General features: G+C 49.0%; 1 protein-coding gene across 3 annotated transcripts in view; it reads right to left on the bottom strand.

The window, feature by feature from the left end:
* Positions 1-12,665, bottom strand: part of TTLL4 (tubulin tyrosine ligase like 4) — a 49,486-nt gene that overhangs the window by 15,183 nt on the left and 21,638 nt on the right. For all 3 annotated transcript variants that reach the window (XM_044303575.1, XM_044303577.1, XM_044303576.1), the window contains exons 9-12: positions 4,403-4,485; positions 4,010-4,138; positions 2,198-2,320; positions 1,830-1,928 (exon numbers count right to left, since the gene is read on the bottom strand). In XM_044303575.1, coding sequence (XP_044159510.1) covers positions 1,830-1,928; positions 2,198-2,320; positions 4,010-4,138; positions 4,403-4,485 — 434 coding nt within the window. The remainder of the gene's footprint in view (positions 1-1,829; positions 1,929-2,197; positions 2,321-4,009; positions 4,139-4,402; positions 4,486-12,665) is intronic.

Genomic DNA, 12,665 nt, shown 5'->3' with positions numbered 1-12,665 from the left:
ACAATATTAACAAGCGCAATGTGCAATCCCAGCCTAACCAGTAGCTCTTTCATACAATGATGACTTATAGCTGTAGTGTCCAGCGTTTCCACCTTAGGTAAGGGTAAGATTCAGCAATACTAAAACTGGCTTATATAAAATATACTGGAGCTTAAAAGGGGTTGTCTTACTTCAGCGAATGGCATTTATCATGTGGAGAAAGTGAATACAAGACACTGTCTGATGTATTGCGATTGTCCATCTGCAATCACGCAGGATGTGGTCGTGCTTGCTCACTATAGGAAAAAGCACCAACTTATGCGCACTCCCATGGCCCCCAGAGGCGGTGCTTTTTCCTACAGTGTGCAAGCACAACCACCGCTGCTGGACTGCAGCGTGGTTGTAACCATAGAAACAAAGACTGTATAATGTGATGGAAAAAATGAATAACACCAGCAGGAGACAATATGGACAATCACAATGCATTAGTGTTTTATATTAACTTTGTTTACATGATAAATGCCTTTTCCTGAAGAGAGACGACCCCTTTAATGCCTTATTCACACAGTCAGTATTCGGTCAGCGATTTTGAGTCAAAACCAGGTGTGGCTCTAAACACAGAACAGGTGCAGATTTTTCCGTCATACCTCATGTCACTGACAGGTCAATAAGGCTTAAGGCCTCATGCACGTGGCCGTTGCCCAGTCGTAGCCGTATTGCGGCCCGCATACAGCGGGTCCGCAATACACCCCGCACCACGGATGCGGACCCATTAACTTGAATGGGTCCGCAATCCGGGAGATGCTGTGCACTACAGAGTGCTTCCGTGGGTTTTCTGTCCGTGCCTCTGCACAGCAAGAAAATAGAACTTGTTGAATGGGTCTGGATCAGTCACGGCTCCCGCACGGATGGGGTCCATGCATTGGGGACCGCAAATTGCAGTCCCCAATGTACGGAACGGCCGCGTGCATGAGGCCTAACACTGTTGGGGGTAAGCCGACATAGAATGGAAAATTTTCCACTGCCGATTTCACTGAAAATCTGCAAAATCACCATATCTGCATATTTTGCACAGATTCTTCCTCAAATTAACCCTGCTATATTGAAAGTGATGATGATCAACAGATTTTAAAAATCTGATGCATATCAGTTATGTTGCAATCTACACTTTAGTTCCTTCACAGAAAAAGCCCACAGCATGTGGATAAGATTTGTAATGCCTCATCCACTTGCTTGCTGCTGCGTTTCGCTGTGATATTGACCAGCACAAATCTGCAGGTAAAATCCTCAGCAATTCTGTTCCATGTAGATTTACCATTTAAGCTAAACTGAAGTTATTTGCATGGAGAAACATAAAAAAATGTGTAGTTATTTGCCAAAGTCATAAATAGGCTTAAATTACAGCCAAAAGGGAAGGCCGACATGGAGAAAGGACGAATGTAAATGTGTCTCCAAAGTATCAGGGAAAGTCCCGCAACTTTCTAATATACTCTGTTTCGAGTCAAGCTTTTCAAGACCTCTGTCTGCTGTCAGGGAATGGATTAGTTTACATCCAGAAGATGAAAATCTGTCCCAATAATGTGCTGCTCACACAGGCACACGGCTCGCTAGCTCTCGTATAAGTAACAAGCTGTATACCTGGGTGGCAATGGTCAAAACTGATCATGCATTATGTAGGGATTTCACAGGACCGCCACAACCTCGCCCATCTCTATAACCTGCAAATACATGCAACCACTGGCCACCAGCGGTGGGTTAGGTTGCAGCCACCCTCTGGAGACCCAGTCTAAATGAGCTGTGGACTTGAAACGGGATAGATTTTTAGCAAATAAATTTCAACCAGGACTTACGCAATAATTGTCTTGATCACCATCTCTTTGATCTTCTCCCAGATTTTGTCACTGCTGAAACCTTTCTGGTTGAGGTAGCTCCACAATGCCTTAAGTGCCCTGCAGGAAGAGATCAGTGAGAATCCTAAATCATATCATCTCCAAGATGTCCCTATAGGTTTTATATCAGCAAGTATAGGGGAATAAACATGAGCTTTAGGCCTCCTTCACACAGGCAGAGTTCATGTCTGTACTAGATTCATATTTGGAAGGACCAGAACATGAAGCAACATCCACGAGAATGGCTGGACATGTTCGGAGTAACCTTCCCACTACTAGTTATATCTCCAGTGTCAAGATGAGCTCCACCATAGGACAGACTGACATACCACTTATGCCCCTGACAGGCAGACTCATCCGCGTTCGCCTTGTATTCCACGTTCTTTTTATTCACAGAGTAGTTTGTCAAGTGCATGAATTTGTTGCTAAGGCTTTTCATAGATGATGAATACCTGAAATTTTTTTAAAAATAAAATAAAAGCGAAATGGCATCAAAATTACTGGCAGCATTAAGACCGTGCAGAGAGAAGATGCCATATATCATTAGGGTAGTAATTCTTCTATCCCCACATTCAGTGCAGAATCCAGCCTACAATAATCCATGAGGAGGAGCAAGAAACAGATCAAAGAGATATTCTAAAAAGGATATGCCATCACCTTATCAATGGGGGTCTGACCTTCACCGATTGTCCTGCACAGCGGCACGTTTCACCACTTGCTGTGCAGGAAACTGCAGCCCAGCTCTATTTAAAGGGGTAGCCCCATGAAAAATATTCTACAGTTTTCAAACCAGCACCTGGATCTGAATATTTTTTTTAATAGCATAGGCACCGAGCTATTCAATAAAATGTATCTGTAGAGCGCCACCTGCTGTTAGTTTTTTTTTCCTATTTCTTTGTCTGGCTCACTGAGATGGCTGCACATGCTCAGTTTTATCCTTCAACTGCCTCCTGAGCTGTGATAGGGAGAGCATGGACACGCCCCCTGAGCTGTGATAGGGAGAGCATGGACACGCCTCCTGAGCTGCAGCAGAAAGGACATTCCCCTTCAGATGTCAGCTTGATATAAATCTAGCAGAGCAATGAATGGGGAGATCTCTGGATCAGGGCTGGTTCTAGCCTGGTTAGAAATGGTCATGTACTGCATGAGGTCTTATTTTCATTTTTTACATTAGTCATGGGAAACCCCTTTAAGTGAATGGGGCTGGCTGCAGTTCCTTGCCAGGGGCACCATCATGCAGGGAGAACTTAGAGGACATGGCACTAAACCAGAGTTGTGGTCCCAGAGAGGTCAGATCTCCACTGAGCATATAGTGATGGCAGCAACATGACAGACAGTTTATAGGATGGACATATCACCTTGTGCAGAGCTTTATAACGGACCTATGCCGATAGCCCCGTAGAGGTCACTGTGGTAAACTATAAAGGGGTTCGCCTAGATATTTTTTTGTGACAACTAGTGTTGAGCGAACTTGTGGTTTAAGTTTGGCGTCCAAAGTTCGGGTTCTCGAAGAATCCCGTTATGGATTCCAAATTCCATTATGATCTGTGGTAACGGAATCCATAACGGGATTCTTCAATAACCCGAACTTTGGACGCCGAACTTAAAACACAAGTTCGCTCAACACTAGTGACGACCTATCCTAAAGATAGGCTATCAGTATCTCATTAATATCTCCCGAGGATAGGACATCAGTAAAAATATCTCGGAAAACCCTTTTAAAAGCATAGCTACGATATGGAAACTACTTTGTAAAATGTATCAGACAATTACCTATATAATTATTCACTGCTAAATTGATATTCTAGAAATTACTGTCATTCAGTACAGGAGAAATCCAAAAATACTACATGAGATATGAGGCCACAAGTCTATCTGCAGTCTGAATATGGGTTTTCAGGATAATAAGAACTTGGACTCAAATTCATGGAAAAAAAAAAATATATATATATATATATATATATATATATATATATATATATATATATATATATATATATATATATATATATATAGTCTCTAACACATGGCTCCAAGCTGTTGCAAAACTACAACTCCCAGCATGCCCTAGCAGACCCACTGCTCTAAAGGGGTCACATAAATAAGTGTAGCAAATAAAAGCCTCACAATGAAGAACGTACTTGCAGCTGGCGAATCGCACCAGGCCGTCTGTAAACAAGTACACTCGGAGGGGGTCATATGACGTGACGTAAACATAAATCCGCAAGTCAAACTTGCTGCCGCTGATGAGGTAGGGTTTGTGCAGGTACCTGAAGAGAGACAACATAGAAGAGGTCAGGACCACTGTGCCCGCAATGTGGACAATGCCACAAATGGCTAGCATGGGGAGGAGACCAATCTGTGTACGCCTTTTGGCTAGGGTTACACTGGTCGAGCGACACCTGCCATGTTGGATTTCTGGCGACTGCTGCGGTGATCATATTAATTTCTATGGGATCATCGCTGCTCAGCGATCCTGGCTGCGACAGGTGTCACCGTGTAGCCCTAGCCTTAGGTTCACACAGAACTATTACCTCTGTACCAGCAGTGGTCTCTTCTTCGGAAGCTGGCTCCATTTATGTATAACTTGGATCCCCATGCCTCTGGCTGATGCGGGCTAAAACGGAACCAAAAGCATTACCAATTAGAGTCATTCTGCAATATTTATCAAGATTTCTATTTCTTCTCAAAGGATTGAAAGTCTGGAGAGTAGTTTTAGGCTACTTAACACTTGCGGCAGAGTGATCCGGCAATCTGCATGCAAACGGACAGCATTTGTAGACGCAAATGCATTGCAAGAACGAATCAGTCTCTCTGGAGGTCATCCGGAGAAACGGATCTGTTGTATATATATATATATATATATATTTTTTCACATTTTTACCGGTCGGCACTAATACACTTCAATGTAAATTAATGCCGGCATTCCGGAATTTTGGACGGACATAATACTGCAGCATGCTGCGGTATTTCCCCTGTCCAAAACGCTGTTCAGTGACTGAACTGAAGACATCCTGAACGGATTTCTCTCCATTCAGAATGCATGGGGATAAAACTGATCAGTTCTTTTCCGGTATTGAGCCCCTAGGACGGAACTCAGTGACGGAAAAGAAAAACGCTAGTGTGAAAGTACCCTTATTAAGCTTCCTTCACACACACTTTTTCTGCGTTTCGCTTGTGTTTCCATTGCGTTTTTTGTGGCTTTTATTTTCAATTCATCACATTTGTAATGTGAGTGCTGGTATTGATACCAAAAATGTAGCCCGTTATAGTGAAGGGGAACCGTCGGACCCCAATGGTGTCTGACATATAACAGGTTTGGTGATTATTCCGGTACTAGGTTCGTATGCTGGAACAGAATACTAGAATTTGAGTACATATGTAAACCTAACCTCAGCGAGTTATTTTCTTAGAAAATAGTATGCAAATGGAGGAATCGCGCTTCTTTGCCTTGTGACTGATGAGCCATATTTCCGCCATTAAAAACAAATTTTTCTGTACCAAAGACCCAACGATCAGAAAACAATTTCTAGGATCACTAATGATAATCTGTAGATTTTTGACCACTTCCAAGCCTCACGTACACAGCAGAGCACACTACTGGCCCACACGATATACCTCCAGTGGATTACCACCGCAGATCTGCCACAGAATTATCTTCAACTCCATTCTGCTTTTCTGAGCAGAATCCTTAGAAAACGAGATTTTTGTATTACTTACCAGTAAAATCTCTTTCTCGCTCTTTCCTTGGGGGACACAGAAGACCTTGGGTATAGCTCATCTCCATAGGAGGCGTGACACTAAGTGAAGACTGTTAAGCCCCTCCTCCACAGCTATACCCTCAGCCTGGAGAGAGAGACTGCCAGTTGCGTGTCCAAGCAGTGAGAAAAGGCAAAGTCCAACAAGGAACCAACAAGCCAACAACCCGACGGGTAACAAAAAACTCGGAAACCGTACAGAGAAAAAACAATGAATGGGTGGGTGCTGTGTCCCCCAAGGAAAGAGCGAGAAAGAGATTTTACTGGTAAGTAATACAAAAATCTCGTTTTCTCGCCCAGTTTCCTTGGGGGACACAGAAGACCTTGGGACGTTCAAAAGCAGTCCAAAAGGGGGAGGGACCACAGCCCAAGGTGAAGCACCCGAAAGGCATCAATGAACCGCCGCCCGCAACCCCAGGCGGGGCAATGCAGCATCTGCCAAAGTCAGAGTATGCACCCTGTAGAACACGGCAAGGCGCGTAAGGTAGACCCGTGGCCGCCTTGCCCAAATGCATGGCCGAAGCCCAATGCCTCCGGCCCAGGAGGCACCAACCGCTCTGGCGAAATGAACGGTGACACCAAAGACAGAATCCTGCCCTCGGTGCGGTAACCTCAGCAATAGCCAAACTGATCAAGCGGAGGAAAAACACCCCGGAGTCAGTCAACCCTATGCACAGACCTCCTGGAAACCCAAGAGGCTGAACGGCTACAAGAGTCGGAGAACCCCAAGTAAAAGCGGCAAGGCCCAAACAGGTGAGGTGTTGAAGCGAAAGGCAAACACCACCTTCAGAAGGAAGGAAGGAAGAAACGGGATGTAGAACAGCCCTGTCCTGGAAAAGACAGAAGGCTTGGAACAAAAAAAGGACCATTCCGGCACCCGTCAGAGACACGACTGATACGGAACACAACCGTACAGGACAGAAGGGGTAGAGAGAACTTCTGTAACGGCTCCAAGGACAAGATTGGAGCACCGAGAGCTCAGTATAAAGTCCCCAGGGCGGTACCGAAGGACAGCACAGAGGAACCAAAGAGCCACTCCGAGGAAGAAGGTCTTGGCAGGCCCAGGGGGCCGAGAACGCTGGAAGAGGAAGAACAGCGCCGACACTTGACACCAAGTAAAAGACCGAACCATGGGGAGAGAAATTCAGAGTGGGGAATGCACAGCTTCCCACAGAACCCCAGACAAAAAAACCTAAGCCCTACGACAGATCCTGGACGAAACACTGGAGTGGACAGTAGCGAACCCGCTAGAGTCGCCTGGCAAGCGGGCGAAAACCCAATGTGATCAGGCGCAGACCAGCAGCACAGGCAGAAGGGTCGACAAAAATAGTCCCATCGGCCCTCGAACAACGTTATCCCGTATCCACCCGAATGGGGAAGCAGAAGGACAGATGGAAAGAACCCAAACGATCCGCCAGATGCCAGGAGAAGACAGGCTAAAGTCCATGCTGACGTAACCACGTCGTACCGTCCCGGTGTGGGAGATCAGGAGAATCTGGAATGAAAAGGTAGTCCCCCCAAGTTATCGAGAAGGTAAGTCTACAGCAGGACCATCGTCTTAGAATGGGCCACGCAATCTGCACTCAGCGGGAGAACAGAACGCGGTAGACTCGGTAAATAGGCACACAGCTAATACAGCCAGTGTGAACAAGGGAGACAGTACGAGGCCAAAAGGAACACCGGAACCATCCACATGAACAACCATGCTCTCCCCAGAAGGGAGGACAACGAAGAACAGCCTCTGAAGTCAGGCGGGAAGCCACATTGGAGCGATCTGTACCGAGCGGGAACCAAACAAGGCCGGCGAGATAAGGTAGTCGAGACAGAGGCCGGCATAACATCCTCCCACCAAAAGGAGGAGGAGTGGGCAACAGGGAAGCCATAGGACAGCTCAAAAGCAGAACCCACTATACTGTGAGACGCCCAGTCCACCGCCTCGCAGAAGGCAAATACCGTGAAGAACCCAAGGCGGAGGTCCTCCGGACCCGGGTAATCGAGCACCCAAGAGAAGTCGGGTGACCTTCCCGAGAAGAGCAGCCCGAACCTGGTAGCAGATCAGACAGAAGCGTAGAGGCGCCAAGAGGAAGGACTCATACCACACTGCATCCGAAGAGGAGGAAATTGCAGCAGGCAAGGGAACCGCAGTCCTGCCAGAGCCAACGAAGAATTCGAGAGGCGCTGCAGACAACAGCACTCTCGACCATGTGACCACCAGCGCAGGGAAGCAATGCCGCAGAAGGACGAATGGGCATGCATCCAGGACCCACGAACACTCCCTGGAATGAAAAGCCAACGAAATGAATGAGCACCACCCAGCTCGGTGCAGCAGAGAGCAATAGAACCTGTTCGGTCAGGAGGACAGAATGAACTCCTTAGGGACGAGTGCAAGGCTCGCGGCAAGCATCGCATCCCAAGAAACAAAGGTATGCCGCAGGAAGCAGGTGAGGCATACGTACGAGCAGCCCCGTAAGCAGCGAGAAGGCCAACCCACCTAGAAAAAGGGGGGCCCGCCCCAGAGTGCCACAGCATGTACGGAATTGCAAGTGCAACCTGAAAGGGAGTTATGCACAAACCTAGCATAGCATGCGATGGAACGCAACCAGTCCACCCCGAAAGGGGGGAATTGTACCAGGTCAACAGCAGTCGGCAAGAGTGCAAAGGCCCGTCCCAAAAGGAAGTGATGCCTAAGGCCGTACCTACTTCAGAGAAGCAGGACATACCCTATAAACCAGCAGGAACGCAGGAGGTCCACCTAGCGAAAGGGGAACATGCACAGGGTATCCCAGCATTAAGTGAGTGTGCCACAATGCACCCAACACTGAACTCAGCGAGAGTGCAACTACTCTGCCAACGAAGGGGGACATGTACAAGTCCAGCACAGCCATATAAGGACAGCCGTGAATCTCATGAGCGTGCCAAATTCTGCCCTTGAAATGAGGTGGTCACGCACAAGGCCAGCACCGTAGCCAATGGAAGTGCAAGCGTTCCACCCCTGTTAGAGGGCCATTCACATGGCCAGCAATGTATCCGGTGAGAGTGTAGCATGCCGCCCAGAAAAAAAGGGGGGTAAAGCACATGGCCAGCATCTCATCCAGGGAGAGTGCGAGCACACCGCCATGCATGGGAGTCATACACATGGCCAGCAACGTACTGGCGAGAGACAAACACAGTCACTAAGAATGCGTGCATGTCGCCTGAGGAAGGAAGGCAAGCCCCTGGCTGGCAGCGAATCCAGCAAGAGTGCGTACACCGCCCCGGAAGAGGGGTCATGCATATGGCCGACAGCGGATCCAGCGAGAGTGCAAGCACCCTTCCATGTATTGGGCACACGCACATGGTCAGTGACGTACCTGCGAGGAAACAACCACAGACAGAGGGATGTATGTAAGCTGCCTGAGGGAAGGAGGCATACCCAAGGCCGGCAGGGAATCCACTGAGAGTGCAGCATACCGCCTAAGAAATGGCCGGCAGCGAAACCAGTGAGAGTGCAGCATAATAACATAGTACCTAAGTACAACATAGCACATCAGTGAGAGTGCAGCATTCCGCCTATAGAAGGGGGTCGTGCACATAGCCAGTACCGTATCCGGTGAGAGCGCAGTATTCCGCCTAAAAAAGGGGGTCATGCACATGATCGGCAACAGATCCAGTGAGAGTGCTGCGTTCCGCCCAGGAAGGGGGGTCACGCACATGGCCGGCTCACGCACACGGCCGGCAGCGAATCCAGTGAGTGCTGCGTTCCGCCCACGGAAGGGGGTCACGCACATGGCCGGCAGCAAAACCAGAGAGTGCAGCGTTCCGCCCACGGAAGGGGGTCACGCACATGGCCGGCAGCAAAACCAGAGAGTGCAGCGTTCCGCTTATGGAAGGGGGTCGTGCACATGGCCAGCACCGTATCCGGTGAAGATGCAGTATTCCGCCTAAGAAGGGGGTCATGCACATGGCCAGCCAGGGATAGTGCAGTAGCCCGCCTAGGAGGGGGGGGGGATGCACATGGCAGGCACCATAACTGGAGAGACGATGAATGCTGCCTACAGAAGGGCCGAACGCACTTGGCCAGCGCCGTATCCTGGAAGAGGCAAGAAAACCGCCTAAAAGGGGAAATGCCCTAGCAGCAACGCAGGCTGGGAGCGCAACACCATGCCGCCCGTGGAAAGAGGTCACGCAGACTTGCAGCATTACTGATGAGGCTGCAGCGTCCTGCGCAGTCTAATAGAAATCATGATCTATTATTATTGAATTCATATATATTCTTCTTTTTTTTTTTTTTTTTTATTTATTTATTTATTGAAACACAGCCTCTGAGGCTAAAGGGGAGCCACCATATAGGGGCACCTGAGAGGCAGGAGAAAAAAGGGGGCCAACTAAACAGACCCATTTTTTGGGGGCCGGCCTGTACCCAAAGGGTTAACAGGAATCCGGCCTGGAGGGCGGCGTGCGATCCCCTGGGGGCGGAGGAACCTCCAGGCGGGAAAAATTCGCGCCTGGAGAAGTTCCCGCCCCCTCCACCAGAGACCGGAATATTGCGGCCTAGTAGGCCGCGAAGCCGGGGGCTAAATTGCGGCGCCCGGCCCGTTATACCGCCGGGACCTGCCGCTACAAACCGGCCGCGGGAGCCCACCCCGCGGGCTGGTCGGAAATGCGGCCCAGCAGGCCGCGAAGCATGGGACCAAATTTGCGGAGCCCCGCCGACCGGCACCCGCTGGGGCATAGTCAAGCCCAATGCCGGCCGCGGGAGCCCACCCCGCCGGCCGGAAGAGACCGGGACCCGGAATGGCGGTTTGCCGGCCGCGGGAGCCCACCCCGCCGCCGGACGAGACAGGGACCCGGAATGGCGTTTTCCGGCCGCGGGAGCCCACCCCGCCGCCGGACGAGACAGGGACCCGGAATGGCGTTTTCCGGCCGCGGGAGCCCACCCCGCCGCCGGACGAGACAGGGGCCGGAATGACGTTTGCCGGCCGCGGGAGCCCACCCCGCCGCCGGACGAGACAGGGGCCGGAATGGCGGCTTGCTGGCCGCGGAGCCTAATTTTCGCGGCGCCCGGCCGCACCGGAATATAAGTGCTGGCCGGAGGCGAGGCCTTACTCCACTGCAGCGTCCTGCACACTCCGGTAAGGCCCAATGTGATCAGGCGAGATGGGGACGTGACCCAGAGACGGGATGCCCGTGAGGAGAAGGCAGGCGACGGCCGACAGCCACTAGCTGCATCGCCGTATCCTGGTCCTATGAAGGCCAGGAAAAAAAGGCAGGGAGCAGATTGCCGCACTGCGGCACCCAGGGGCCAGCCTAGGTCCAGCAGGGGAAGGATCCAGAGGCCCAGTATGGGGGGGGTCAGGCACGCAGGAGACCATTGGGTGGGGGGTGGGGGACGTAGGGCTGGAGAAGCCACTCTCTTACCACAGCCGTCTTCACCCTCGGTCCACTCCAGCAGGGTCGCCCCTTCAGCTACTGGCACCGTAGTGGCAGGACGCTGGAAGAGGGACTTGGCGTGCGGGCGACCCTTGCGCTGGCGGGATGCAGGGGAGCTGGGCTGCCCTGGTCCACCTTGCCTTCTGTGGGGGAGGCAGCAGTGCGGATGACCGGCACTGGCGCAGCTCAACCCCGGGAGAAACAGAGAGGTCTAGTGCGTCTCTGTTGTCCCTGATGTTCTGGAACAAAAAGAAAAGAAAAAAGTAAAAATCTAAAATTTAAACAAGGAGAAAAGAGCCCTGCAGAGCAGGGAGTGTCTTGCCTCCTTGGACACTAAGCAAAAACTGGCAGTCTCTCTCTCCAGGCTGAGGGTATAGCTGTGGAGGAGGGGCTTAACAGTCTTCACTTAGTGTCACGCCTCCTATGGAGATGAGCTATACCCAAGGTCTTCTGTGTCCCCCAAGGAAACTGGGCGAGAAATAAGTAGTATTTTTTTCCTACAGCAAAATTCTGCACCAAAAGTTTTCTAATGTATTTTAATGGAGATGTGGAAACCATATTCACATGCACGGTGTTTAGATTATACATGGATCCAACCAATGTAAACATACCCTTAACCACTTCAACCCCGCTAGCTGAAACCCCCTTAATGACCAGGCCACTTTTTACACTTCGGCACTACACTACTTTCACCATTTATCGCTCGGTCATGCAACTTACCACCCAAATGAATTTTACCTCCTTTTCTTCTCACTAATAGAGCTTTCATTTGGTGGTATTTCATTGCTGCTGACATTTTTACTTTTTTTGTTATTAATTGAAATGTAACAATTTTTTTGCAAAAAAATGACAATTTTTCACTTTCAGCTGTAAAATTTTGCAAAAAAAAAAACGACATTCATATATAAATTTTTCGCTAAATTTATTGTTCTACATGTCTTTGATAAAAAAAAATAATGTTTGGGCAAAAAAAATAATAAAAAAAAATGGTTTAGGTAAAAGTTATAGCGTTTACAAACTATGGTACAAAAATGTGAATTTCCGCTTTTTGAAGCAGCTCTGACTTTCTGAGCACCTGTCATGTTTCCTGAGGTTCTACAATGCCCAAACAGTAGAAAAACCCCACAAATGACCCCATTTCGGAAAGTAGACACCCTAAGGTATTCGCTGATGGGCATAGTGAGTTCATAGAACTTTTTATTTTTTGTCACAAGTTAGCAGAAAATGATTTTTTTTTATTTTAATTTTTTTTCTTACAAAAGTCTCATATTCCACTAACTTGTGACAAAAATAAAAAAATTCTAGGAACTCGCCATGCCCCTCACGGAATACCTTGGGGTGTCTTCTTTCCAAAATGGGGTCACTTGTGGGGTAGTTATACTGCCCTGGCATTCTAGGGGCCCTAATGTGTGGTAAGTAGCTTGAAATCAAAATGTGTAAAAAATGACCTGTGAAATCTGAAAGGTGCTCTTTGGAATATGTGCCCCTTTGCCCACCTAGGCTGCAAAAAAGTGTCACACATCTGGTATCGCCGTACTCAGGAGAAGTTGGGGAATGTGTTTTGGGGTGTCATTTTACATATACCCATGCTGGGTGAGAGAAATATCTATTTTTTTATACAAAGTTGGCA

The sequence above is a fragment of the Bufo gargarizans genome, chromosome 8, assembly GCF_014858855.1.
Source record: "Bufo gargarizans isolate SCDJY-AF-19 chromosome 8, ASM1485885v1, whole genome shotgun sequence".
Lineage (NCBI taxonomy): Eukaryota > Metazoa > Chordata > Amphibia > Anura > Bufonidae > Bufo > Bufo gargarizans.
Note: the sequence above shows the minus strand (reverse complement) of the source record. Positions and strands in the feature narration are given on the sequence as shown.